Source organism: Sus scrofa, chromosome 2 (assembly GCF_000003025.6).
Source record: "Sus scrofa isolate TJ Tabasco breed Duroc chromosome 2, Sscrofa11.1, whole genome shotgun sequence".
Taxonomy (NCBI): Eukaryota; Metazoa; Chordata; class Mammalia; order Artiodactyla; family Suidae; genus Sus; species Sus scrofa.
The window spans coordinates 6,017,227-6,045,220 of record NC_010444.4 but is presented as its reverse complement, the minus strand read 5'-3'; the positions used below and the strand labels follow the sequence as shown (position 1 = coordinate 6,045,220).

Here is a 27,994-nt window from a genome sequence, read left to right as displayed (position 1 = left end):
TGACGTTTCTTACCCCAGTCAGGCCTGAGGGGCGGCCTAAGGAGGGAGGAGGCTGAGACTTCTCAGACTAGGGGAAGGAAGGGCTCAGCAGTGACGTGGGGAGTCGGGGTACTTGGCCTTCAACTCCTGCTTGAACTGACGGTAAAGGATCTTATTGTGCTGATTTTCGGCCTCCTTTTGGGGGTGGAATTTCAAAGCTTCTTTGAAGCCTTTATGAACCAGGAAACCTTCGTTCAGCACCTCAAAATCGAATCCTGCCACGTGCAACTCACAAGCCTGTGGAGGGAGAAATAGGTCAGCAAAGTTTGATGAGGTTCCCAGGCCAGAGACGGACATCACTGCTCACTCCAGCATGCCCATTCCTCTGGAGGCATCCTGGATCTTTCAGCCATCCAGCCACCTCCTAAACTATGATCCCTCCTGCCTCACTGGCTCCTTTCCATCCAGGGCCACCCACAGCTCCCTGATTTCACCATCCCTCCTGCCCCATTTCCCTTGCCCTCTCCCTTATGAGCACCTGGCTGATGCGATTGAAGCCATACTGCCGAAAGCGCTCGTCGAAAGTGGGCACCTTGCCTCCGGCCACGTAGAATGGCTCCCAGGGGTCCTGCCAGGGCACCACATAGGAAGGCCTCAGCAAGGTCTCTTCTGGCAGGTTGACCCAGCGGGAGTAGTTGGTGGGCGCTTGGCAGGGCGTGCACAGCCCATAATAGAAAGGCCGCACCTCGCCCACCTGGTAGAGCTGCAGCAGCTCGTTTTTGTTAGTGGGCATGCGGCGAGCTCGACGGATCTCAAAGGCGGGCACCACCAGCGCTGTGCCCGCCCACTGCTTGCTCTGATCCAGCATTTCCCGCAGGCCTCTCCACAGCCCCTCGCTGGGCACCATGTCCACGTCGATTACCAGGGCATAGTTGGCCCCCTCACGAGCCAGATTCCTCAACAGGTTATTGGGGTAGGAGACATTGGTGCCCAGTGCATAATTGATCCCGGGCTGGGCTACCCTGGCTAGTTTGTCAAAGACCTCCTGGCAGGACCGCAACAGGGCAAACTCTCCTGGCTCCCGAGGATCGGGCACGGCGGCCTCATAGCGTGAGGGGCACACCAGGTGCATGGCGACCCTGGCGCGCATATCGGGGCAGTGGCTGCTCAGCGCATAGGTCAGCACCGTGGCCAGCTGCGCCTCCTCCTTGGTGGCCGCGAACACCGACACGGAGAGCGGGCCCTCCCAACGCTCCAACAGGCCCGATAGATGCAGCAGGTTGTCCACACTGGCGTGCGTCGCCAGGATCACATCGTTGGGGTCCATGGTGGTCTTCAGTAGGCCCCTGTAGACGCGGTAGTCACCGCTAGCGTCCAGGACGCCTCCGGAGGCCAGCGCGGTGCGGAGCTGCGCCTTGACTTGGTCCACCGACCGCGGGGACGGGGGGAAGAACTCGAAATATTGGTCTTGCTCCTCCTGCCCATGCAGCCCGGACAGCAGCGACAGGTAGAGCAGCTGCAGCATCGCTACCAGCATTAGCGCGGCCAGCAGCAGCTGGTAGAAAGCGCACCGGATGGCGTACGACATCTGCATGGCTTGCGGGGCTCGGGGCGCGCAGCAGGGACCACCGGGCCGCAACCTCTGCCAGCCGCCGCAAGCCCGGATTTACCGCAGCCTCCCGAGCGGAGCCGAAACGAGCCGAGGCGAGCCGAGCCCCGCACGCAGCCCCGCCCGCCCGCCCGCGTAGGCCTCCGGGGCGCCAGCTCGCCCCCTGCGCGCCGGGAGGAGCTACTGCATCCTCCGCCCGCGCCCCGCGCTTTTGCAGAGAGGCTGGGAGCCGGCTGCCGCCGCGCATGTTGGGTTCTCGGGGTCTCGCACCCGCTCCCTCCGGGTCAGTGCAGGACCTCCTGGACCAAGCTTGTTTCGAAAGCTTGGCGCGCTCATCCCCCGACTCAGGAAGGGGAAACGCAAAGTTCCGCTGCAACGTGGTGAAGGATGGCGCGGCTTCTCGGCTGCGGCAGGCGGAAAGGAACACAGAAAACCCCTTTCTTTCCCTCCTCTAGGTCTTACGAGATGTGCCCTGAGGGGCGACTGAAAGGGTGCCTGAAGGTGTGGAGATGAGAGATAAGGGAATGTGGAAAGGAGCGCCCTACGTGAGACGAGGTGGCCGAGTGGTTAAGGCGATGGACTGCTAATCCATTGTGCTTTGCACGCGTGGGTTCGAATCCCATCCTCGTCGGTTGGCGTTTTACGCTGGAGATAATTCTTAATTTTCCACATCGTGCCTGTTTGGAGCAGCAGGTTGAAGAGAACTAAACTGTAGGTGGCACGCAATTCGGCCCTAACTCTTCAATCTTTGTTCACCGTACCTCTCTGATTATCTCCCACACGAGGTAGCAGAACCTTCTCAGCGGAGGTCGGAGCGTGCTTTTCCTTCACCCTAGAAAGAGGGCCCAGGGTTCAGTGGTACCCAAAAGGCCAGAATCAGAATTCTAACCAATGCCAGATCGGGGACCAATATATTAGAACTAGAGAAACCCCTTGGAGAAGCTGCCTTCCCTGTCTAAAGCAGTGGAACTTGGTCTTGGCGGTAGTGGTGATGTTTGATCACTTAAATTATTAATCTTTTCAGCGAATTTATTTCTCCTTTCCCCAGCACTTCGCCCAGGGTGGAGACCTTGCATGTATCCACACACCTGCCTCACACACACACACACACACACACACACACACACACACTCTTAAGCAGAAAGCTTCAAATATCCTAACACCAGCCAATGTACACAGAAGGTGCCTAATAAGTGTTTGTGGAATGATTGATGCAGGGGCTCTTTAAAAGAGAGGCTGGGGTGGGTGCGAAGGGCAGGTACTGTGTCATAACAGTTGCCGCCTCAATCTTGGGAAGGTGCTCTGGGGGCCCTCAAATGTCAGGATAAGGTATTTGCCTGCTGCTCCACAGGCAGTTGAGTTGCCTGCTGCTCAACGAGGTTAAGCGGAATTGTAGAGTGACCAGGAGACCTCTCTTCTGCAGCCCTAGCTTGTGGAATCTGATGCTATAACCAGGTAGATAGTGTCAAAATTAAATTGCATTGCAAGATATTTAGCCGGTGTCAGAGAATTGCTTGGTTTTGGGAGAAAAAACACCCCAGGCCTCAGAATTGGTGTTAAAATTGTATGTATAGAAATAAAACTGAATTTTGGTGTATTGTTCTTGAATCCTGCGACTTAGTCAAATTCATTTATTAGCTTTGTGTGTGTGTATTCTTTAGAATTTTCTGTATGTGTTTATATCATTTGTGATCACAGATTTTTTTTTCTTTTTTCTTTTTTTAGCACCGCTCCTGTGGCATACGAAGTTCGCAGGCTAAGGGTCAAATCACAGCCGTAGACGCCGGCCTACCGATAGCCATGCCAGATCTGAGCAGCGTCTGGGGACCTACACCACAGCTCACACAAGGCCGGATCCTTTAACCCACTGAGCAGATCCAGGGATTGAACCTGCATCCTCATGGATACCACTCAGGTTCATTACCACTGAGCCACAATGGAAACTCTTTACTTTTTTTTAAAATAAATTTTATTGGAGTATAGTTGACTTACAATGTTGTATTAGTTTCAGGTGTACAGCAAAGTGAGTCAGTTACACCTATGCATATATCTGGTTCTTTTTTCCCCATATCGGTTATTATGGACTACTAAGTAGATTTCCCTGTGCTATGCAATAGGTCCTTGTTAGTTATCTATTATATAGAGAGAGATAGTTTCACTGATTTGGGTGCCTTTTATATCTCTTTCTTGCCAGAGGTGCTCCAGCTAGAATGTCCAGTAGAAAACTGAATAGATGAAATGGTGAAAGCAGGCATCTTTGTCTTAATCTTAGGAGGAAAGCTTCAGTCTGTCATCATTAAGCATGACATTCGTTGTGGATTTTTCATAAACACCCCTTTCCAGATTGAGGAAGTTCTTATTTATTCCTTGTTTGTTGAGCAGTTTTTATCCGGAAAGGATGTGGGATTTTGTCAGATGCTTTTTCTGCATCGAGATGGCCATGCAGTGTTTCCCCTTCACACCATGAGTTGGTGTGTGACCATGATTTGATTTTTTTTTTTTTTTTGTCTTTTGTCTTTTGTTGTTGTTGTTGTTGCTATTTCTTGGGCCGCTCCCGCAGCATATGGAGGTTCCCAGGCTAGGGGTCGAATCGGAGCTGCAGCCACCGGCCTACACCAGAGCCACAGCAACACGGGATCCGAGCCGCGTCTGCAACCTACACCACAGCTCACGGCAACGCCGGATCGTTAACCCACTGAGCAAGGGCAGGGACCGAACCCGCAACCTCATGGTTCCTAGTCGGATTCGTTAACCACTGCGCCACAACGGGAACTCCCATGATTTGATTTTTGTTTGTTGAACCCCCTTGCATTCTAGACAAAATCCTACTTGGTCATGGTGTATAATTCTTTTAATATGTTGCTGGGTTCGGTCTGCTAGGATTTTGTTGAGAAATGTTGCATCTGTATTCATAAGAGATACTGGTTTGTTGTTTGCTTTTCTTGTGATGTCTTCATTTAACTTTGGCATCAGGGTCACATAGAATGAGTTAGGAAATGTTCCCTCCTCTTGTATTTTTTTTGGAAGAGTTTGAGGATTGGTGTCAGTTCTTTAAGTGATGGTGGAATTCTCCTGTGAGGTCATCTGGTCCTGGAATTTCCTTTGTTGGGAAGTTTTTGATTGCTGACTCAGTCTCATTCCTTGTTATAGATATGTTCAGATTTTCGATTTCTTCTTGAATTATTTTGGTAGTTTGCGTGTTTCTTAGAATTTGTCCTTTTCATCCAGGTTTCTCCTTTTTTGGCGTACAATTGTTCATAGTATTAGCTTATAATCCTTTTTATTTCTGTGTAACCAATAGTAGTGACCCCTTTCATTTGATTTTAGTAATTTAAAATTTTTCTCTTTTTTTATTAGCCTAGTCAAAGTATGTCAATTTTATCCATTGTTCAAAAAAAAACTGACTTTTTTTTTTTTTAGGGCTGCACTTGGGGCATATGGAGATTCCCAGGCGAGGGGTCAAATCAGAGCTACAGCTGCCGGCCTACACCACAGCCACAGCAATGCAGGATCTGAGCCGAGTCACAGCTCACAGCACAAGTGTTGCACAGCTCATGGCAACTGCCAGATCCTTAACCCACTGAGCGAGGCCAGGGATCAAAGCTGCATCCTCATGGGTTCCTAAGCCACTGAGTCACAGCAGGAACTCCCCTTTGTGTGATTTTAATCTTTTAAATCGCAGGAGTTCCCACCATGGCTCTGTGGTTAACAAATCCGACTGGGAACCATGAGGTTCAGAGTACAATCCCTGGCCTCGCTCAGTGGGTTAAGGATCCAGTGTTGCTATGAGCTGCGGTGTAGGTTGCAGATGCCGCTTGGATCCCATGTTGCTGTGGCTGTGGCGCTGGCTGGCGGCTACAGCTCCGATTTGACCCCTAGCCTGGGAACCTCCATATGCTGAGGGAGCGGCCCTAGAAAAGACAAAAAGACAAAAAAAAAAAACAAAAAAAAAAATTATCACAGGGAGTTCCCTTGTGGCGCAGTGGGTTAAGGATCTGGTGTTGTCATTGCAGCAGCTTGGGTCACTGCTGTGGCAGGGGTTTGATCCTTAGCCTGGGAATTTCCACATACTGCAGGCATAGACAAAAATAAAGTTTAAAAAATTATTGCAGGCATCAACTGTACTTCGATGAAATTTTTAAAATGAAAAAAATTATGTTTTGTGGCCTAATATATGATCTGTCCTGGAGAATGTTCCATGTGCCCTTGAGAAAAAAGTATATTCTGCTGTTTTTAGGTAGAGTGTTCTGTGTCTGTCTGTTGGCTTATTTATTTCATAGTTGTTTTCAAGTCTTCTGTTTCCTTGTTGATCTTCTGTCTGGTTGTTCTATCCTTTATTGAAAAGGATTTTTTTTTTTTTGTCTTTTTGCCTTTTCTAGGGCCACTCCCGCGGCATATGGGGGTTCCCAGGCTAGGGGTCTAATCGGAGATATAGCCACCAGCCTACGCCAGAGCCTCAGCAATGCGGGATCCGAGACGCATCTCTGACCTCCACCACAGCTCACGGCAACGCCGGATCCTTAACCCACTGAGCAAGGCCAGGGATCGAACCCGAAACCTCATGGTTCTTAGTCAGATTCGTTAACCACTGAGCCACGACGGGAACTCCCGAAAAGGATCTTGAAGTCTCTGACTATTACTGTAGAAATGTCTATTTCGCCTTCAATTTTGTCACATTTTCTTCCTATTTTTTAGGACTTTGTCATTAGGTGTGTATATGTTTATAATCACTCTATCTTCTCGATGGATTTATGCTTTTACGGGAACATGTAACATCCTTCTTTGACTCCTAAATGATTTTTTCTTTTTTTTAGGCCTGCACCTGCAGCATATGGAGGTTCCCAGGCTAGGGATCGAATTGGAGCTGTAGCCACTGGTCTACGCCACAGCCACAGCAACGCAGGACCCCAACCACACCTACACCACAGCTCACGGCGACACTGGATCCTTAACCCCCTAAGCAAGGCCAGGGATCAAACATGCATCTTCATGGTTACTAGTCAGATTCGTTTCTGCTGAGCCACAATGGGAACTCCTCTCATAAATGATTTTTAAATTAAAGCCCATTTTTTCTGATATCAGTCTACCCACCCAGCTCTCTTTTGGTTACTGTTTGTACAGAATATCTTTTTTCCATCCTTTCACTTTCAACCTGTTTGTGCTTTTGGCTCTAAGGTGAGTTTCTTGTGGATGGCATTTAGTCGAATCATTTTTAAACCCATTCTGACAATCTCTGACTTTTTTTTTCTTTTCTTTTCAGGGTTGCATGTGTGGCACATGGGAGCTCCCAGGCTAGGGGTCCAATTGGGGCTGCAAGTGCTGGCCTACATCACAGCCATAGTAACTTGGAATCTGAGCCATATCAGTGACCTACACCACAGCTCATGGCAACGCCGGATCCTTAACCCACTGAGTGAGGCCAGGGATCGAACCTTTGTCCTCATGGATGCTAGTCAGATTCGTTTCCACTGCGCTACAATGGGAACTCCTAAGTAATCATTTCTCATATCAAAAACTAGCTGCATCTTGATTGGATGGGAAAGCTGGGCTGGGTAAAAATGGGGACGGAGGATAGCGAGGAGGAATTCCAGGCTGTGACATCACAGGAACATCCCAGGGCTGAGTGTTCTCCTTTGGGGCCCGTCCTCCACTGCTCAGCCCAGCCTGGGCTTGCTCCAGATGACAGCAGACCAGCACCCCTGGGGTCCCTGGGGGGGCTGGGTCGGGCAGGTCTAGGGAGCTTTTTGGTAAATTGGACAACAGTCTCCAAAGGTGGAGAAGGAGAAGGGGACCTAGGAAGTTTTGACGTCCTGCCCCACCATCCCAGCCAAAGGAGACAGCGAGGCCTAGGGGTCCGCACAAGGTACCCCCCGGACCACAACCACCGTTTAGTAAAGGTTGGTCTGTACTCCAGCCCTTTCTCCAGGACTCCCAATGTGAATGAAAGGGCCTGGCTTTGAACCCAGGACTCTGGGTCAGTGCACCTGCACTTACCCACCAAGTTAAAGGGCCTCTGCAGAGGCAGCCACTTTTCTCTCTCCTGTATGCCTCCTCTGCTCTAATCTCCTGTCAGGACTCCTCACCAAGGCCCTTGGTCATTGGTCCCCAGCCCACTGCCCCAGCCTCATCCTCTTCCCGTCCCCTTCCTCACACCCTAGGGGCTGCTCTCACCCCCTCCCCCTGCTACTAGAAGGCCCCGCTGTTCCCTGAATGTCCCATGTTATTCCACGTTCTCTGCCCGAGATGCCTCTTCCCGGCGTCAGCCCAGCAAACTCATATTCATCCCTCAAGGCCCAGCTCAGCAGACACCTCCTCAAGAATGCCTGGCCAACTTCCCAGTGAGATCAACGGCCCCGTCCTCTGGAGTCTTACTTTGCACATTCTGCAGGGTCCTCACAAGCCCCATCATGGCCCTGGGAGCAGGGACCACAGCTCCCTTGTTTCAGGGTCACCTGACCAGCCAGAACCTGACCCAGTGAATAATGGTGGAAAAAAAAAAATCAGTCCTCACTTGGGGTTGGCCCTGTGGCTTTATTTCCACTCCCAGGGTCATATCTCGCCTCACTTTCCTTTTTGGTACCTGGCTTCTGAGCAGGGGCCCTGTGCTGGCTCAGCGCCTGGTAAATAATAGCTGCTCAGTGTAGGGTCTCGGAAGGCAGGAGGGCATGTGGGCAGAAAGGCTGGTGCCTACAATCGTAACACCCCATCCCCGCTTTTCTGGGCTGGGCAGGTAGCACAGGTGTGCAGCAAAGGAGGCCTTTCCTCCCTCCCTCTGGAGGACTGGCTGACTGCCTTTCTGAGGCTGCGTTTCTTTCCTTTTTTTTTTCTTTATAGGGCTGCAGGTGCGGCATCTAGAAGCTCCCAGGCTAGGGGTCAAATCAGAGCTATTGCTGCTGGCCTACACTACAGCCACAGCGACGTGGATCCAAGCCACATCTGTGATCTACACCACAGTTCACGGCAACGCTGGGTCCTTAACCCACTGAGTGCGGCCAGGGATTGAACCTGCATCCTCATGGATACTAGTCAGGTCTTAATCCTCTGAGCCACAACAGGAACTCCTGAGGCTGCCTTTCTGAGAAGGGGGATGCTGGGGAGGCAGAGGACACCAGAAGGGAGGGAGCAGTCATCCACGGGGCAGGCAGGCCCAGGAGCACAGGGCCCTTGCAGGCCAGTCCCCCTTGGCTCTCGTGTAGTCAAGAGGGTCCAGCACAGGGATGCCCACAAATCCCTGCCTCTCTCAGAGCCTCAGTCATCCCATTCATCAAATGGGTACAGTCATCCCTACCCCACCGCCAGCTCATCAAAGCCAACAGAGCTGAAAGCACCTGGAAACAAAAAGACCCAGCGAGTTCACTGTACAAACAAGGAAGGTTGTTATTAGACCCGGGAGCAGGGTCAGAGGGCAACAACCAGAAAACAGGTGGAACAGGGACTTAGGGCTCTCACCGTGAGCCCCTCGAGGAAAAGGGCAGCAGGCAGTAGACAGGAAGGACAGCACCTACAGGGAGGTGGGGGCTGGGACCGGCTGTGCCAAGAACCAGTCACTTCCCCTGGGACTCCGTTTCCTCACCTGTACAAAAGGGGGGGGGGCACAGTCCCCTCAGTGAGGCTTCGGTGAGAGAGTGGGTGTAGAAGAGCTTTGCAAACTGTAAAGTGCTGTGCATGCAAGCGGGCTACCTGCAGTTCTGGGACCCAGGCCCAGCTGAGGCCTGGGGAGCGGGCACAGTACATAATGGTGACATAAACACTGTTTGGGCCCAAGGAGGGTGCTTTGAGCATCCTCAGAGGTCTGCCTCCTGTTGCTTCTCGCTGGTCCCCCCAGCACCCCTGGAATCCTCTCTTCTGGAGTCCAAGAGACTTGGCCACGGGGTTGCTGAGGCCCAGAGAGCAGAGGAGCTCCTGCCCTGGGCTGGCCCCCACTCCCATTCTGAATCCGAGGCCGCAGCCACACCGTTGGCAAAGCCCCGCCTGTGGTCTCTGAGCGAGTGGGTTCCTCCCGACGGCGAGGAAGGGCCATGGTCCTCGGCCCTCTTTTCCCAGATCGTCACCCTTTCGGTGGCGTCTTAGGCACATCTTGATCATCTGGTGTCCGAGTGGCGGCTCCACTCCCAGGTGAAGGTTGCCAAGACAGGTGGCGAATTCGTCCTTGCAGCGCCCCCAGCGGCTGTCAGCCCAGGGAGGAGAGCAGCACGCACCGCCTCTTGACACCCTCAGCCCAAGGGGCTCCAGCCCCGCAGAGGCTCGAGCGCAGCCTGCCATTCCCCCGGCTCTGCGTCTCAGCTCCAAAGAGAGATGCTGGGAGGCCCCCGACACCATCAGAGCAGCGCCTTGAAGAGGAAGGAGAGGGAGGCCCCACAGGAGAGCCCCAGGGCCAGGAAGAAGGTCATCAGTGTCCCAGCCACCTCGCGCTCATGTGGCAGCACCTGCCTAGAACACACAGGAGCAGGCGTGCTCAGAACATGTCAGGCCAAACCTTAGAAGATGCCCTCTGCCCTCCTTCCAGCAGGACGCCTGCGTTTTAGTCTGGGCCGGCGCCCAGCCTCTGGGTCACTGGCATTAGGCCCGCCTCTGGGCTTCAGTCTCCTCATCTGGAAAATGGGGCCACAGGACAAGGACATCTCTCATGCCCTGCAGTCTAGATGCCTTCCTGCTGGACAACACGTCCCCGGCCTGGGCCTCCCTGTCCCCTCTACTCTCCCTGGATTCTCAACTCCGTTGTCCCCAGAGTAAATAGCCCATGAACCCTGCTTTTGATCAAAATCTGAGCGTGAGTTCCCATCGTGGCTCAGTGGGTTAAGAACCCAACTAGTATCCATGAGGATGCAGGTTTGATCCCTGGCCTCGCACAGTGGGTTAAGGTGACTTGACCCCTAGCCAGGAACTTCCATATACCACAGGAGAGGCCCTAAAAAACAAAAAAACAAAACATCCTCAGCTTCTCTATAACAGAATTTGAGGAGTAGCTGGACTCTGAGGAATGAGAGTCCAGCCTATTTAGTTCACAGCTGGGGAAACTGAGGGCCAGGCAGGAGACCCCCAGTATCTGGGCTACTCTGTCAGGCAGGAACCTTTCCACCCACGCCCTCCCCCGGGCTCCTGGCCAAGGGCCAGCTCGGCAGTTAAGACCTGATCTGACAGGTGGCACCAGTGAGGCCTGGAGAGAGCCAGGGCTGGGCTGGCCAGAAGCCTAACCCTCTCAGGCTGTCCCCCTTCACAGAGTAGCCCACCTCCCAATTCCCGGGCCCTCCGCACTGCCCCCCCACCCCCCCGGACCTGGGCGCCAGGCACATGGTGAGGGACACCAGATAACCATTTGACACGGCGAAAAGCAGCATGAAAGTGACGAAGTAGGCGTCCTGTGGGAAGAGGATGGGCAGCCGGGATCTCTCTGGCACATGGCACAGCATGAAGAGTGGCACGAACAGGACTCGCAGGCAGACCAGCAGGGGCAGCAGCCGGCTGTCCTCATCTGGCTGCGCGGAAGGTTGGGGTGAGGGTGGTCCCTGGGAGCAGGGGCTCTGCTCCAGGGGCACCCCACATAGACTCAGCTCTCACTTCCCCTCACCTGCCCTCTGTGAGCCAGTGAGGACCCCCGCCCTGGGCCTCTCTCTGGAGATCGGGTGGCTGGGCCAGGGGCCCTCAGCCATCCAGAGGGCTCGGGACTAGCCTCTGCCTCCCCTAATCTCCAGCTCATACTTTTCAGGACAGGGCTAGAAGAACCACTTCGGTCTCCAAACGTGGTTACTCTGAGCACCCATGGGGGCTCCACAGACCCCTTTTGGGGCAGATGGGATGGGAAACTGGGGATCCAGGCCTCACCCTGGCTGAGATCACAGCAGCTACTCTGACTGACTTTATTTGTTGTGTGTCCTTGGAAGATTTCATCTAAAGCAGCAGCGTCTTGGCTAAAAGCAATCCAAATACTAGGAAGTTTGTCCAGTCTCCCACATGAGGCAGGACCGTCTCTAAGGACCGGGGGCTGGGTCCTCAGCTGGATGCTGGGGATATGGCTCAACTGGACAAGGCTTCCGCTTTCACAGAGTTCATAGTCCAAGCCCTGGCTTGCATACCTCCAGGGGCCAGGTGCCCACTGCCACCCGACTGGTCCCAGACCAGTGGGACTGTTGGAAAGTCACCTTTCTGTGCTCCGACACCCTCGGATCCCTAGCTCCTCCCTAAAACCACCAGATCACCCCAGCCTAGGTGTGCTCACCCACAGGAAGTAAGAGGTCAGGCTCCGTCCCAGGCAGTCCATGACATTGAAGAGAAGGAAGCAGCAGATGGGGTTGAAGAACTGACCTGGGAGGGAGAAGGGGCTCAACCCAGTCCCGACTCCCCCTCCCCTCTCCCCACCCCCCCACCCCGATGCCCTGTCCTCTTCTGCTTCCTGGCACTCACTCCACTTCCCAGGACCAGTGGAGCTGGTCACCATGGCAGTGATGGCAGGGAAGACGGACAGGGTGACTGCGAAGACCAACACAAGGCACAGCGCCGTCCGCCAGATCTGGGAGCCAGAGGCAGGGGTGTGAGCTGGCGGGACAGACCCGGAGCCCCACCTGCAGCCCCAACCCTCCCGCCCAAGCCCTGGCCCGGGAACAGGACACCAGGGCCTGGCCCAGCATGTCCCTGACCCTCCATGATCCTGTCACCTTAGGGTGGACAAGGGGAGTCCTAAGGCCCCAGTCTAATCTGAGAGTCTGTGGGGAAGGCTGGAGAGAGCAGCCCTCTCTTCCCCAGGGATGTGGGGGCAGGGAAGGCAGGGCTCTATCAAGCCAAACCTTCCGGAAGACAATGAAAACCGAAGGTGTTCCTGGCTTCTGGGGTTCCTCTGGCTCCATCTCTGGCTCCTTTTCAGGGTCAAGATCCAGAGGCAGGGCTGCCTTCTGGGGGCTGTTGGGAATTTCGTTCTTCTCATCTGGGACAAGAGGAAAGGGCGGGGTCATGCCTGGGACCCATTCCTGTGAAAACCAGACAATTGAAACAAGTGACACCTTCCCCCTCTGCACCCCTGCCCCCCCCCACCAGCCCAGGGTGCAGGCAAAGAGAATTAGCAACAGGAATATGCTTAGCTACTATATTTATTTATTTTTATTTATTTATTTTTGCTCTTTTAGGGCCGCACCCAAAGCATATGGAGATTCCCAGGCTAGGGGTCAAATCAGAGCTACAGCTGCCGGCCTACACCACAGCTCACAGCAATGCTGGTTCCTTAACCCACTGAGCAAGGCCAGGGATTGAACTTGCATCCTCATGGATCCTAGTTGGGTTCATTAACTGCTGAACTCCCTTAGCTACTATTTATTAAGCAGCACATGTGCCAGGCAGAGCTGAGCAACTTAGGTGGATAATCTCAGTGTCACTGCTCTACAAATAAAGAAACTGAGGCTCAGAGAGGTTGCCTGGCTTGAATAAGGTCCCACAGCTTGGGCGTTATGAAGTTAGGATTCAAACTCAGATGCACTTGGATCTAGAACTTGCAAGTCTGAAGCTCTACTGAACTCCCCCCTCATGTTTTTTTTTTTCCTTTTTTAGCTTCCCTTCGACATATGGAGTTCCCTGGCCAGGGATCAGATGCAAGCCGTAGTTGCGACCTAAGCCAACGTTGCGGCAACGCCAGATCCTTAACCCACTGTACAGGGCCGGGGATTGAACCTGTGTCCCAGTGCTCCTGAGATGCCAACGATCCCATTGTGCCACAGCAGGAACTCCATTCCCCACCCCCACCTCCATTTTAAAGAGGAGAAGACTGAGGCCCAAAGGGTAACAGTTATGATTTTTTTTTTCTTTTCTGTCTTTTCAGGGCCACACCCAAGGCACATGGAAGTTCCCAGGCTAGGGGTCCAACCTGAGCTGTAACTGCCGGCCTGCGCCACAACCAGAGCAACTCGGAATCTGGGCCACGTCTGTGACCTACACCACAGCTCACAGCAACGGTGGGTCCTTAACCCACTGAGTGAGGCCAAGGATCGAACCCATGTCCTCATAGACACTAGTCAGATTCCTTACCGCTGAGCCATGATGGGAACTCCAGCAGGAATGATTTTAATCCCACTGGCTTCCTTTCATGATCTGCCTCTGCACACACAGACTGCTAGGGGCACAGCTGAAGTCCTCCCCCGTGGAGGTGGCTCTAGTCCCCTCTGGGTCCTCCAGCTCCCCAGCAGGCTCCCAGGCTTACCAGACTGGAGGAGCTCAGCTTTGGTCTCCAGCTCCTGACGTTGCGCCTGCGATGGTTTCTTGGCCAGGTAGTAGCGGGCAAACTTCTGCAGAAGGAAAGCGTTGTCCCTGCCTGGCTTGGCTGGATCCCTCCCCACCCTGTTGGCTTAGAGGCTGGGGTCCCCCAGTGGCTGACTCCTCCGGGGATCAGGACTGGGCCCGGGTCCCCTCTGCCTCCTTTGGCCATTCTCGGGGCCTCAGCCTCGAGGCTGTATATGTTGCTCTCCAGTGGGCCTTGAGCCCAACACCAGGCTCACCAGGTGGGGCAGGCTCAGGTAACACACGATGGACATGAGGATGCCCACACAGGGCGTGATGAAGTACCCCAGGGCAGAGGTCTGGGCATCCACGCCACCTGCGCAGAAACCTCAGCTGCAGAAGGGAGGTGGCTGGTCCACCAGCTCCCGCAGGGCTCCCGACTCTTGTCCTACTTCACAATAATGCACATCTCAGATTCACCTCCTGGCCTCTCCCACTCCTCCCACTGACAAATGCAGGTCTCTCGTGCAGGGGGCCCTAGCCCAGCCCTTCCCGTCTCCCTTCCCTGTGTGTCGTTTTTGTCAAGCACCTGCGATGCGTCCTTATTACTCCATGCTCCTGACTGAGCACAGATCAAAAGCATCCCTTGGGTGGGAAAACCATAGCAAATAAGTGCCTTGTCCAATGCCCCCTGCTAGGGGGCAGCAGAACCGGGATTGGAACCCAAGTCTATCTGAATGCCAAAGCTGTCCTCTCTGCTGCCACATGCCAGTGTTGGCCTCAGGAATCCTGCCCCGGGTCCCAAGTTGCCTCAGGCCTCGTCTAGTCGCCCTCTCCTCATCGATCTCGAGAGCCCCACTCCCCACCCCCAGTCCCCAGCTCTCCCATCATCCCGTCACCTCTGTCTCCAGCAGAGCCCAAGGCATCTCACTCTTGGCACACTCTCTCTCTGCTTCCCAGAATCCCAGAGGCCACCCCTGCCCTCCAGCCACCCAAGTCGACTCACTGGCCATGGACATGAGCATTGCAAGGGCGGCGAAGATCCCAGCCAGGCCCTGGCCACTGAGGAAGAGGGTGCTGTACGTGGAAGGCATGGTGCCCAGTTGCCCGAAGAGACTGCCCTGCAGAACTGCGCCGAAGGCTGTGGAGGGACAGGATTGGAGGCCGCTGCTCAACCAGGCAGACCTCGGGGGGCTCCCTGGAGGAGGTGATGGCAGTGGGCACAGGGGACTCTGGACTAGGCTGGGTAGACGGGAGGCACTGGGCCCTCTGGTGCAACAGTCCACATTCGTTTGGGTGAGAGCTTTATCCCAAAGTGCAGCCCTAGGTGGGAGGGGCTGGCGGCCAGAAGTCTTGCCCTCAAGTCACTGTGGGACTTGGGACAAGTGACTTTTCCCCTCCTCTGGGCCTCAGCTTCTCATCAGGGACACGGGTGATGCGTCTACTGCCTTCCCTTCTTGGATACGTCAGGTCCTTTCAGTTACAAAGGAGAGGCTGGGCTGAAACCCTGGAGGGCTGAGTGGGGAGGTGGCAGGGGTGCTCACAGTTGATGAACCAGACAGAGGCCATGGTGATGGAGAAGAAGGGCCCGGGGCTCATGTCCACCTTGACCAACACCGCCGTCAGGATAAAGAGCAGCAGGATGATCAGCAGGCTGCCCAGAATCCGCACCGTCTCAGGGATGCTGCTCAGAAGGAGGGGCAGAGTGGGCATGACTGGGCCCCAAGCCAGGCAAGGGGAGGCGGGCGAGAGCTTCATCCCAGGATTGGACACTGGGGAGTGGGGAGAGGTCCGGGGCAGGGGAGGGACAAGAGAGGGATGGCCTGGGACAGAGCCCAGGGGGCAGGGCTTCTCACCACTGGTACAGGAAGGAGTTGAGGAGCGTGAAGAGCAGCAGGGGCAGCTGGGACAGCAATGTCACCCAGTTGTTGAAGTTGAAGGTATCAGCAGGGCTCGTGTGGTTGGTGCCCAGGGTCTTGGTGGTGCTGTTGGCCCCCGCCAGCCGCCCTTGGAAGTACTGCCAGGATGCCAGGGGAGTGGGGTACAGGGTCACCCTACAAGCTACCCTCAGGGAACCCTCCAGCCCTCTGCCTCACTCCATGCTTGTGATTGCTGTGTTAACTTCTGTGGGTCTGTTTGTCCTTGAACTCTCCCTGGCACCTGGCGCCTGGCACACAGTTGGAGCTCGATGAACGTGCACTGCATTGCCGTCTGGGGTAGAGCCCAGGCCTCAAGGACCCCGAACTTGCTCTATCATTGGATCACCCCTCCTCTCCCACGCCCCCACCCCGACTCCTGCAGCAGCGAAGAGATTCCTGGGTATTTATGGAGCTCCTATCCTAAGCCAGGCTCTGGCCTAGGTGCTGACCAAGGGCTTTCTCTCTGGAACGCTTATCCTGCCAGGCCTGTTTAACTCCTCCCTGCTCCTCCCCACCCATGGCTCCCTGCTGCCTGCAGGGCAAAGCTCCAAGGTTTTGGGACAGCATTGGAGCCCTTTAGAACCAGACCCCAGCCTCCCTTTTGTGCCCCATCTCCTGCACCGTCCTGCTAACCTCCCGGCACCCCACGCTCTGGCCCTTTCTCTGAACAGGTTGGCATACTCCGGCTTCAAGGCTGCCATCTCTATCAGGAATGCCCTCCCCGCCTCTTACCACTCCAACCCCCCAACGCAAATGCCCTGTTGACCCTTCTCCTAAGTTACAAATCAGCTCTTCTATTAAGCAGAAGGAATCGCCCCCTCCCTGGGGGACACGGAACTCTGCTCCAGGCCTGGGATGGCATATGCCATGTTACATTAGTGGTATTTCTTTGGCACCCAACTTGCTCTCAGGATCATGGGCTGATTCGTCTTTGGGTCTCTAGGGCCCAGCACAGAGCTGGGCACTGAAGAGGCATCTGGAAAGTTGGTGCAGTTAATATATATGAACAACTCCAGTCCCAAAGAGAACACAAGCCCATATGCCTGCCTTCTCTCGAGGGAACGCAAGTTTGGTGAGGATAAACCCTCCTCTGTTTCCTCCTGTACCCCCGGTGCTAAGAACTCTGACATTGACTATTTGTTGGATGAATGAATATAATTCATGGTATTTCAAAGAAAACCAAAGGCCTGGATAACCCGCTTTTGGAGTGACTAGCCCGGGAATAATGACAAACAGCAGAGGTAGATGGGTAGCTCCTTGCTTGTTCCCCCCGGAGCTGCTGGCCTTGCCCTTCTAGGATCTGAGCATCCCCGAAAGCTTGGTCTTCCTAGCCCCCTCCATTCAATGAGACTCCCTGTTTCAGGGGACACACAGCCATAATGAGGAATGAAAGGGGACCTGGTGGGAAAAGGCAACTGGGCGGGATGGATGTGGCCGTGGGGCCATCACTCCAACCCTGAGTCTCACCGGGATGGCTGTGATGAAGAAGTTCCATGGAAGGAGGGTGCCCAGCCCCAGGATAAAGAAGCTGATCCCGACCAGGTGGTAGCTGTGAGGATCAGTCAGAAGGTCACCGGGAGGACGTCCAGCTTTGGCCGCCCCTCCCGCCTCCCAGGCCGGCTCCTTCGGAGAGCGAACTACAACCCCCATCACGCGGGCTCAGGCACGCGAGGGAGGCGGCTGATGGGAATTGTAGTTCCAACTGGCTACTTTGCGCTTTGGAGCGCCCAAAGGGAGCTGGGCTGCGTGGCCCTCGACCACCGCATCCCCATACGCACCCCACCCGGTCCCCAACTCGCCTGTCCTGCGGAGCGTCTCTTCTAGCCATGGCCGCCCAGAGGGATGCGCCCGGATGGGAGAAGATGAGGAAGCCGCACCTGCACCTGCGCTGGGGCCCGTGGGCCGAGCGGGGAACCCGGGAGGCTGGGTCTCGCCGGCGATGGTCAGGGGAAGGGGGGGCGGTCTGGTCTCCCCAGATCTGGGGCGGGTCGGGGAAGGCAGGAGTCCAGTCGGGAGTCCCCTGCGGATTTCGGCTGGTCTCACGCTCCGCAGGCTCGGATCTCGGCCCCGCCCCCAGGGCGGGGACAGAGGGTCCCACCGCCCCTCACGGCCTCCAGGCCGGGGACTCCAGATTCCTGCGTCGGACCCCTGCTCGACCTCGAGGTCCCCGGACCCCACCGCCCACCGCGATGTCCCAGAGGCGCTGAGCCGGGAAGGTTCCCCCGCCGCCTCCCTTTTCCGCTGGCGCCTGGCCGGGACCACTGCAGGCGGGGCGGAGGGAGGCAGTGGCAGAGGTGGCCCCCTCCCCCGCGGAGTGCTGTGGAGCGGACCTGGCGCTGTGCTCTCCCGGCTCCGCCAACTCCGGGGTGATGCGCTGGCGGTGCTAGCGCCCCCTAACGTGGGAGACCACCGAGGGACCCGCTCGCCGCTCGCCGCGCGCCGCTGGAGCCCTGGCCGAGGGTGTAACCCAAGCCGGGCCAGCGCCAGGGGAAGCCAGAGAGACCGTCTGTCGCCAGCGATCCTGGCAGGCTGCACCGAGCGGGGTTCACCGGGAGGCAGAAGAGAAGGCCAGCTGGCAGTGCTGGCAGAGACCCGGGCCGGTCCGGAAGACAGACGGACAGACGGACCCCTCTCCAGCGGGTGCCTAGGGAAGCGCTGGGCCTTTGGGGCGAAGAGGGGCTGGCGGAGCCCCTCCGGGATGTCCAAGAGGGCTTCCCGGTGGCGGTGTGGCTGAGCCCTGGAGCAATGAGAGGCTAAGCAAAGGCTCCGGAAGGAAGGGTGACCCAGGTGCGCTCTCTAGCCTCGCCTGGTGCCCTCCCACACCACCGCTTAAAAAAATACTTTCGGTGGTCCCACGTCACATCGTATTAAACATTAAGATGCACACATCTCCTTTTTTTTTTTTTTTTTTTTCCTTTTTAGGGTCGCGCTCGTGGCGTATGGAAGTTTCCAGGCTAGAAATCAAATCCGAGCGACAGCTGCCACAGTCACAGCAACGTTGGATCCGAGCCGCCTCGGCGACCTACACCACAGCTCACGGCAACCCAGGATCGTTAACCCACTGAGCAAAGCCAGGGGTCGAACCTGCATCCTCATGGATACCAGTGGGGTTTGTAACCCGCTGAGCCACAACGGGAACTCCCCTCCTCCCACTTTTTTTTCCGTGAAAAACTTTGAAAAGATGACCTACCATTGCACTTTTGAAATTAATTTACATTAATTGACATAATTTACGAGTGAGTTTGTTTTCTCTGCAATCGCCCTGAGTATGAAGGATGCTGGAGAAGGGAAAGACCTTAAATCACAAATCTTCCTTTAAGTAATGACATTTTATGGCCATTTCCAGGTTACTTGTGTTGTTTTCCCCCAGCCGACTGAGTCTGTGAAGCCAAGGCTGGTTACCTGGCTTAGTGTTTATTGCCAATATCTAGTGCTGCTGGTACATAGACAGGTGCTTGATTATTGTTTGGTTAATAAATGGATTGCAATCATATACAATTGATTTTAGGGAGACCAGCAAAAGCCTTAAATTACAGTGAAGGAGAAAGTTATTCTGTCTTCCACTGGCTTTCAAGACTTTGGAATATAATGAGGGGGAAAGTCTCAGTTCCAGTGCTAATATGTTTCTAACACCTGCTTATCAATCTCTCTCACTCTCTGGTCTGCACCCTCGGCATGCATAGGTTTATGGGCCAGGGATTGAACCCACGCCACAGCAGTGACAATGTGGGATCCTTAACCTGCTAGGCCACCAGAGAATTTCTCTCTCTCTCTCTCTCTCTCTCACACACACACACACACACACACACACACAGAACTAGACTCAGGGTTTCTGCTGACACTTTTATCTAAATAGAGGTTAATAACTCTTATGTTCCTTCTATCTGTTTTTATAGTTGCTCTATTTTTAGCGCTGCTTATGCTGGTTTCCTATGTCTTATAATACACACTTTTCTTTGAAAATAAATTTATTTATACATTTAATATGAATTAAATTTATTTATGAAACATGAGTCATTTAAAGAAAATAAATGGGACTGCAGGTGGGGCACAGCTGTGACACAGGTTTCAAAGGAAGGACGTGAGAAACACTGCGTTTGTCATTCAGTGAGTGAAAAGAATGAAGGCATTTCACCCAGAGAAGAGCCTGTACCAAGGTCAGGGACATGAGCGTGCCAACACGTTCTGGGACATACAAATAGATCCCTTTGGCAGGCACAGTGGGAGGAGGGGACAGAGCCTCCGCAAAAGCCGGTCTGGTTATGACAGGCCTCAGGGCTGAGTAAGGAGAGTAGCTTTCATTGTAACAGATGGGCTCTCACTGCCATCAGACTCCATCTTCTTTCTTTTTGCCACCCTGGGGGCATATGGAGTTCCCGGGCCAGGGATCAGATTCAAGCCACAGCTGTGACCTACCAATGCCGGATGGACCCTTTAACATGCTGTACCCAGCTGGGGATCGAACGTGCATCCTGGAGCTTCAGAGACACCTTCCCTCCCGTTGCACCACTGTGGGAATTTTCAGATTCATTTTTTTTCTTCTTTTTAGGACCACACCTACACAGCTGCTGCATATGGAAGTTCCCAGGCTACGGGTTGAATTGGAGCTGCAGCAGCTCACCTCGTGGATACTAGTTGGGTTCCTTACCAAGCCACAATGGGAACCCTTCAGTCATCCTTCTAATAGCAAATATTTTGTTACTATCCTGCAATGAAATTCATCTATAATAAAACCTATCTATGTACACACAAAAACGAATATCAATAAAATATCCTAGGAGTTCCCACTGTGGGTTAAGAATAAGACATAGAGGATGTGGGCTCACTCTCTAGCCTTGCTCAGGGGGTTAGTGAGCAAGTGGGTGTTGCCAGCAAGCTGGGGCGGAGGTCACAGATGCTGCTTCAACCCAGCTGCAGCTCCGATTCAACCCATAGCCCAGGAACTTCCATATGCCACAGCTGCTGCCCAGGATAAAGAAAAGTATCTAGTGATAAAATATGTGTTTGACTATGTTAGCAACCAGGCATAGTGAAGCAGGTGGATGCCAGCCCCTCTTTATAAAACCACTGCGAACACAATGGCTATGACGGCACACAGTCCAGGCAAAGCAGCTGCTCAGGCACCTCTAGTTGCTGGTGGTGAAGTGGTTTTCCAAATGAGGCTAAGTTCCAAACGATACAAAGTATAGCTGTCCCTCTGCATAGAGAGTAGCTGTGTTATTGATAAACACTGTGTAGGAGTTCCCATTGTGGCTCAGCGGCTTGGACCAGTATCCGTGAGCATCCCTGGCCTCCTTAAGCTGGTTAAGGATCCAGCGTTTTGGGGAGCTTCAGTGTAAATTGCACACGTGGCTTGTTCTGGTGTAGGCCATCCCCTGCAGCTCCGATTGGACTTGCAGCTTGGGAACTTCCATATGCCACCCGTGCTGACCCTCAAAAGAAAAAAGAAAAAGGCAAAAAAAAAAAAAGCTGTGTATATTTCAAACCTTACAAATAAGACATTGTGTCTATATGTTAGAGTGTAGGCCTAGAAGATTATCAACAGAGTTTTAATTTTTTGGGTTTTTTTGTCTTTAGTCTTTTTAGGACCGCATCTGCAGCATATAGAGGTTCCCAGGCTAGGGGTCTAATCGGAGCTACAGCTGCTGGCCTACACCACAGCCACAGAAACACCAGATCTGAGCCGAGTCTGCGACCTACACGCTCACAACAATGCCAGATTCTTAACCTACTGAGCGAGGCCAGGGATCAAAACTGCAACCTCATGGTTTGTGGTTTTATTCGTTTCTGCTGCACCACGACAGGAACTCCAGGGTTTGTTTGTTTTTTTGATTTTGTCCTTTTTTTGTCTTGTCTGGGGCCGCACCCACAGCATATGGAGGTTCCCAGGCTAGGAGTCCAATCCGAGCTGTAGCCGCCAGCCTATACCACAGCCACAATGTCAGATCTGAACCAAGTTTGCGACCTACACTACAGCTCACGGCAGCACCAGAACCTTAACCCACTGAGTAAGGCCAGGGATCGAACCCGCAACCTCATGGTTCCTAGTCAGATTCGTTAACCACTGAGCCACGACAGGATCTCCGGAACTCCAGTTTTAATTTTTAAAAATTAATTAATATATTTTGGCCACACCCATGGCATGAGAAAGTTCGAGGGCCAGGGGAGCCCCAGCAGTGACAGAAGCCACAGCAGGGTAATGCTGGATCCTTAACCGGCTGAGCCAGCAGGGAACTAACTCCTCACATGGTTTTTAAAAATAAAAAAAGGGATTTTCCCTTGTGGAACGGTGGAAAGGAATCCAACTGGCATCCACGGGGGTCCAGTTTTGATCCCAGGCCTGCTCAGTGGGTTAAGGATCTGGTGTTGCTGTGAGCTGTGGTGTAGGTCACAGACGCAGCTTGGATCCTAAGTTGCTGAGGCTGTGGTGTAGGCCAGCAGCTGTAGCTCCGATTTGACCCCTAGCCTGGAAACCTTCATATGCTGCAGGTGCAGCCCTAAACAGAAAAAGGAAAAGAAAAGAAAAAGAAATAATAGATTTTATTTTTAGTACAGTTTTATATCTTTTGAGCAGATAGTACATCTACTCACGCTGTTACTAACATCTTGTATTAGCAGTACGTTTGTTGTAATTGATGAACCAATATTGATATGTCATTATTAACTATAGTTCATACTTTACATCAAGATGCACTCTTTGTGTTCTACAGTCTATGAGGTTTTTTTTTTTTTTTTTTTGTATTTTTAGGGTTGCATCCATGGCATATGGCGATTCCCAGGCTAGGGGTCCAACCGGAGCTGTGGCTGCCGGTCTGTGCCACAGCCACAGAAACACCAGATCTGAGCCGCGTCTGAGACCTACACCACAGCTCACGGCAACACCAGATCCTTAAGCCACTGAGCAAGGCCAGGGATCAAATCCAGTCCTCATGGATACTAGTCAGGTTCGTTAACCACTGAGCCACGATGGGAACTCCCAGTCTATGGGTTTTGCTAAGTGTATAATGTCCTGTACCCACCATTACAGTTTTGTGCAGAATAGTTTCACCGCCCTAAAAGTTCTCCTGCTTTACCTATATTCACCCCCAACCCCATTCTCCGAACCCCTGGCAACCACTGTTCTCTTTATTGTCAATATCATTTTGCCTTTTCTGAAATGTCACATAGTTAGAATCATAGAGCATGTGGTCTTTTTCAGACCGGTTTCTTCCACGTAGCAATATGCACTTAAGTTTCCTCGAGTATGTTTGTGGCTTAGGAGCTCATTTCTTTTTAGCACTGAATAATATTACATTTTCTGGATTTTCACAGTTTATCCATTTACCTATTCCAGGATATCTTGGTTGTCTCCAATGTTTGGTGATCTCAAATAAAGCTTCTATAAACATTCAGGTGCAGGTTTTGTATGGACATAAGTCTTCAGCTCCATTGAGTAAATTACCCAGAAGCACAATTGCTGGGTCACATGGTGAAACGAAGTTTAGTTTTGTAGGAAACTGCCAAACTATCTGCCAAGTGGCTGAACCATTTTGCATCCTTGCCAGCAATGAGTGAGCGTTCCTGTTGCTCTGTATCCTTGTTGGCATTTGATGTTGTCAGTGTTTTAGACTGTAGCCATCTCAGGAGGTATGCAGTGTATCTTGTTTTAATTTGCAATTCTCTGATGACATGTTATGATGAGCCTCTTTTCATATGTTTATTTGCCATCTGTAGATCCTCTTTGGTGAGTTCTGTTCAGGTTTGTTGTTTGTTCAGATTTTTTGCCCACTTTTGAATTGTTTTTTTTTTTTTGTCTATTTTCTTATTGTTGATTTTTGAGAGTTTTTTTTTGTTGTTGTTGTTGTTGTTGTTGTTGTGTGCGTGTGTATGCATTTTGGACACAAGTCCTTTAACAGATATGCATTTTGCCAATATTTTCTCCCAATCTCTGGCTTCTCTCTTCATTCTCTCAACAATTCCTTTCATGTTGCAGAAGTTTTTCGTTTTGATGAAGTTCACCTTATCAACTTTTTTCTTCCATGGATCGTTCCTTTGGTGTGGTATCTAAACACTTTTGGCAAGCTCAAATCACCTAGCTTTTTTCCTATGTAATCTTCCAGAAGTTTCATCGCTTTGTATTTTACATTTTGGTCTAAGATTTATTTTGAGCTAATTTCTATGAAAGGTGTTTTTATTTTTTTTGTCTTTTTATTTATTTATTTATTTATTTTGCCGTTTCTTGGGCCGCTTCTGTGGCATATCGAAGTTCCCAGGCTAGGAGTCGAATTGGAGATGAAGATACTAAAAATTATATTTCTCTCAAAGAAATGAAACAATAACTTGACAGGGGTTTTCAACACTTTTCTGTTGGCCTACACCACAGCCACAGCAACTCAGAATCTAAGCCAGGTCTGTGACCTACACCACAGCTCATGGCAACACTGGATCCTTAACCCACTGAGCAAGGCCAGGGATCGAACCCATGTCCTCATGGATATCAGTAGGGTTCGTTAACCCCTGAGCCACGACAGGAACTCCAATAATGTGAAGTACTTTTAAAAGAAACCTTTAATTAAATGCAATGCATTTCATTTACCAACCCCCACTGGTAATATTTTGTTCTAAGTCTGTTAATGGGAGTCCTCTCAGATTTCCTCTGACACATATTTACAATTGGTTTTGTAGGGAGCTCCTGCTGTGTGGCTCAGTGGGTTAAGGACCTGAGTTGTTCTGTGAGGATGAGGGTTTGATCCCTGGCCTCACTTAGTGGGTTAAGTGTCTGGCGTTGCCGGAAGCTGCAGCGTAGGTATGGCACAGATCCCATGTTGCTACAGCTGGGATTAAATCCCTGGCCCAGGAAATTCCATATGCCGCAGGTGCAGCTATAAAAAGAAAAGGAAAAAAAAAAAAAAAAAAAGCTTTTATAGCTTTGCAGTAACCACGCTGCTGCAATGAGAATCTTTGAAATACACACGTTGTTGGAAATGCTACGCATCAGTGTATTTCTTTTCAAAGTAGCAGAGATGGTAGTCGTAATTGGATCCAAACCTTTCAGAAGTAGATTGATTAAATTATGTTTGGGGCGCAAAGCGTGTTTTAAGCTCAGTGAATGCTCCCTGTCAATGTTGGCTGACACTCCATATTCGCTTCAGATAGATTTAATATCCAAACCAGGCTGTAAATCCAAACCGGTCTTTCAATCTGGTCATTGTGTCTGTGTCCTTTGAAATAGCATCCAAGATGGAGAATCATGAAATTCGGCTGTCATTATTTAACTGCTCCAAAATGGAAACTGGAAATTCCCTACGAGAATAGTTCTTTTATTTTTATTTTTATTTATTGGCCACACCGGAAAGTTCGAAGGTCAGGAATCAAATCTGAGCCACAGCTGAGGCCTACACCACTGCAGCAGCTGCAGCAACGATGGCAATGGATCTTTAATCCATTGCACCTCAGAGACAGCACTGGATCCTTAAGTGCTGCCCTGTGCCGCAGTGGAAACTTCCAAGAGGGGTTGTTTTAAATCCTATGTTAATTTCCTTCATTTCGGTCAGCTTGGTCTCCTTCCCTGGCAGGTAAACTTTTCAAATATATCTAAAGATTTAGGACATCATTTTGCAAGATCTCAATTCTGCCATTTGATATTTCCTTGATTGGATTAAAGAATTCTCCAATAATATCAAAGAGTAAAGAAAATATTTTGGAAGAATTTTCTTTGGATGGAGTTCCTCTGTGGCTCAGTGGGTTAAAACCCAACATAGTGTCCGTGAGGATGTGGGTTCAATCCTTGGCCTCACTCAGTGGATTAAGGATCTGGTGTTGCTGTGAGGCGCTGGCTGTGGCGTAGGTCAAAGATTCAGCTTGGATCCAGAGTTTCCGTGCTTGTGGGGTAGGCCTCAGTTGCAGCTCCGATTCGACCCCTAGACTGGAAACTTCTGTATGCCATGGGTGCAGCAGTAAAAAGAAAAAAAAAAAAAAGAATTTCCTTTGGAGAATTATTTTACTTCCAAGGTTAAGATAAGTTTTTGGCCCCTTCTTCAGTGTCACTACAAAGTTTAGAAAATTGGAGAGCTCACTCTTTATTTTACTTTTAAGTTGAGCCATTTCCAAATGCTGATATTTGATCTGTTTTAACTGTGAAAAATGTCAGTTCCACATGGTTCAGCCTAAAAACATGCGAAAACATTGACCAATTTGCAGAGTCTTTCATGACGATCTCAGTGGCCAAGTATTGTTGGTAAACAAACAATGTGACGAAGTGCTGAGATGCTGGCTGCTACTTTTGTTAGGTGGCCACAGAGTCTCATTGGCTCCCAACCCACGTAAGGACAGAGTTGTGGCTGGGAATTCTTAGGGTGCTCTTGAAAAAAAATTTTTTTGATGGGGCATGCCCGTAGTATGTGGAAGTTCCTAAACCACGGATCAAATCCATGCCATGGTAGTGACCGAAGCCACAGCAGTGACAACAGCAGACCCTTACCCTGCCGTGCCATAGGAGAACTCTGCAGGCATCTTTTTTTTTTTAAAAAAAGGAGTTCCCATTGTGGCCCAGCAGAAACAAACCCAACTAGCATCCATGAGGACACAGGTCCGATCCCTGGCCTCACTCAGTGGGTTAAGGATCCCGAGTGGCCATAAGCTGTGGTGTAGGTCGCAGACGTGGCTCAGATCCTGCATTGCTGTGGCTGTGGTATGGCCAGTGGCTACACTTTTGATTCAACCCCTAGACTGGGAACCTCCATATGCTGCGGGTAAGAACCTAAAAAGACCCCCCAAAAAAAGAGTATAGTTGAATGAATTACATTGAATCTATAAAAACTCAGGATTCTGTAATGATAATCAAAAAGAAATAAAAAACAAAATCGAAACAAAACCCCATCTTCTTTGCCGTCACCACTGGAGGTGGCGATTGCATCGACTCTTAGCTCTGAACACTAGTCATTAAAAGGAAAAAATTCAGCACATGTGGGGTGTAATTAGGGTTGAAATGTCATAATATCTGTTTTTTACCTTATGTTTGTATGTTTACTATACATTTATGTCATTCTATCATATAGACTTTTTTTTAAATGTGGCAAAATAGCAACAATTGTTGCACCTAGATTGTGGACATATGGATATTCAAGGTGCTATTTTGCCTATCTTTCTGTAGGCTTGACACTTCTTATCACAAAAAGCTTAAAAAATAAGTTTTTTTTTTTTTTTTTGCTTTTCCTATAGTTTAACCATTCATCAAAAAGATGCTTTTAGGAGTTCCCTGGTGGCTCAGGGGGTTAAGGATTTAGCATTGTCACTGCAGTGGCTTGGGTTGCTACTATGGTGCAGGTTCGATCCCTGGCCTGGGAACTTCCACATAATGTGGGTGCAACCCAAACTAACAAAGAAAGATGATTTTATACTTTTTTTTTTTTTGTCTTTTCTAGGGCTGCACCTGTGGCATATGGAAGTTCCCAGGCTAGGGGTCTAATTGGAGCTGTAGCTGCCGGCCTACACCAGAGCCACAGTAGCACAGGATCTGAGCCGTGTCTGCAACCTACACCACAGCTCATGGTCATGCCGGATCCTTAACCCACTGAGTGAGGCCAAGGATCGAACCCGCAACCTCATGGTTCCTAGTCAAATTTGTTTCCACAGTGCCACGACAGGAACTCCTCTTACTGTGATTTTCACTGGCATTGATCTTCTTGTTGTGGTTTAGTATTTTTTAATAGGTTGAATCATATAAAATTGACATTTTTATAGCTCAAAAGCCATCAGTATCAGCAATTTCATACAGTTTGAGCTAATATATTTAAAAGCCTTTTTTTCCCCTGCCCTTGAGAACTGTTTATGTTCTTTGTCTTTCTACTGAGTTGTTGGCTTGTTTTATTTTATTTTATTTTATTTTTGCCTCACCAGCTGCAAGCAGAAGTTCCTGGGCCGGGGACTGAACCTGTGCCACAGCAATGACAACAGGGGATCCTTAACCCTCTAAGCCACAGGGAACTCATTGTTTTTAAAGTAATGACTGGTAGGAGGCCTTTATATTTTAGGGAAATTATCCTTTGGTCTATAATATAAGTTTGATTTTTTTCCAAGTTTGTTGTCAGTTGACTTTGCTGATGGTGGTTTTTATATACAAATATTTCTGCTTGCTATGTAGTTGAATTTGTCAATATTTTCTTCTATTCATTCTAGGTTCGTAACATACTTAGAAAAACCATACTTATTCTAAGACTATTCTTCAATATTTATCCTTCATTTTCTCGTTAATTTATAGTTTGATATTTTAGGTGTATACATATAGATAGATATACATCTATATGTACTT

The 27,994-nt window shown here is 51.1% G+C and overlaps 2 protein-coding genes and 1 non-coding gene across 9 annotated transcripts; 1 reads left to right on the top strand and 2 right to left on the bottom strand.

Moving 5' to 3' along the window:
• On the bottom strand, positions 1-1,627 carry B4GAT1 (beta-1,4-glucuronyltransferase 1). Its single transcript, NM_001315579.1, is given in 2 exon segments — positions 1-276; positions 518-1,627. Coding segments are annotated over 2 exon segments (1,248 nt in total). The 5' UTR covers positions 1,574-1,627; the 3' UTR covers positions 1-84.
• TRNAS-GCU lies at positions 2,138-2,219 on the top strand. The gene has a single exon. It is a non-coding gene; the product is annotated as a tRNA-Ser (tRNA).
• On the bottom strand, positions 8,941-17,934 carry SLC29A2 (solute carrier family 29 member 2). 7 transcript variants are annotated; one of them, XM_003122487.4, is made up of 12 exons: positions 17,505-17,934; positions 17,173-17,254; positions 15,643-15,803; positions 15,331-15,470; positions 14,793-14,927; positions 14,065-14,162; positions 13,770-13,854; positions 12,370-12,506; positions 11,990-12,095; positions 11,805-11,890; positions 10,865-11,064; positions 8,941-10,018 (listed from the first exon to the last, which is right to left on the bottom strand). In XM_003122487.4, the coding sequence occupies exons 1-12, from the start codon at positions 17,531-17,533 to the stop codon at positions 9,907-9,909; spliced, it is 1,371 nt and encodes a 456-aa protein (XP_003122535.1). In that variant the 5' UTR covers positions 17,534-17,934; the 3' UTR covers positions 8,941-9,906. The 7 variants fall into 7 exon arrangements, with proteins under 7 accessions (XP_003122535.1, XP_020938462.1, XP_020938460.1 ...); XM_021082803.1 differs by having other exon boundaries at positions 10,865-11,060; positions 11,990-12,506; positions 17,583-17,701; XM_021082801.1 differs by having other exon boundaries at positions 10,865-11,060; positions 11,990-12,506; positions 17,505-17,630.

Excerpts from the sequence above, each read along its gene's own strand:
- SLC29A2 (XM_021082800.1), bottom strand. The coding sequence starts at position 17,355 with ATGGGGGTTGTAGTTCGCTCTCCGAAGGAGCCGGCCTGGGAGGCGGGA. Across the intron at positions 14,928-15,330 it reads CTCTGTCTGGTTCATCAACT|CCTTCGGCGCAGTTCTGCAG; the intron begins GTGAGCACCCCT and ends GTCCCTCCACAG. Across the intron at positions 10,019-10,864 it reads ACCATGTGCCTGGCGCCCAG|GCAGGTGCTGCCACATGAGC; the intron begins GTCCGGGGGGGT and ends TGTGTGTTCTAG.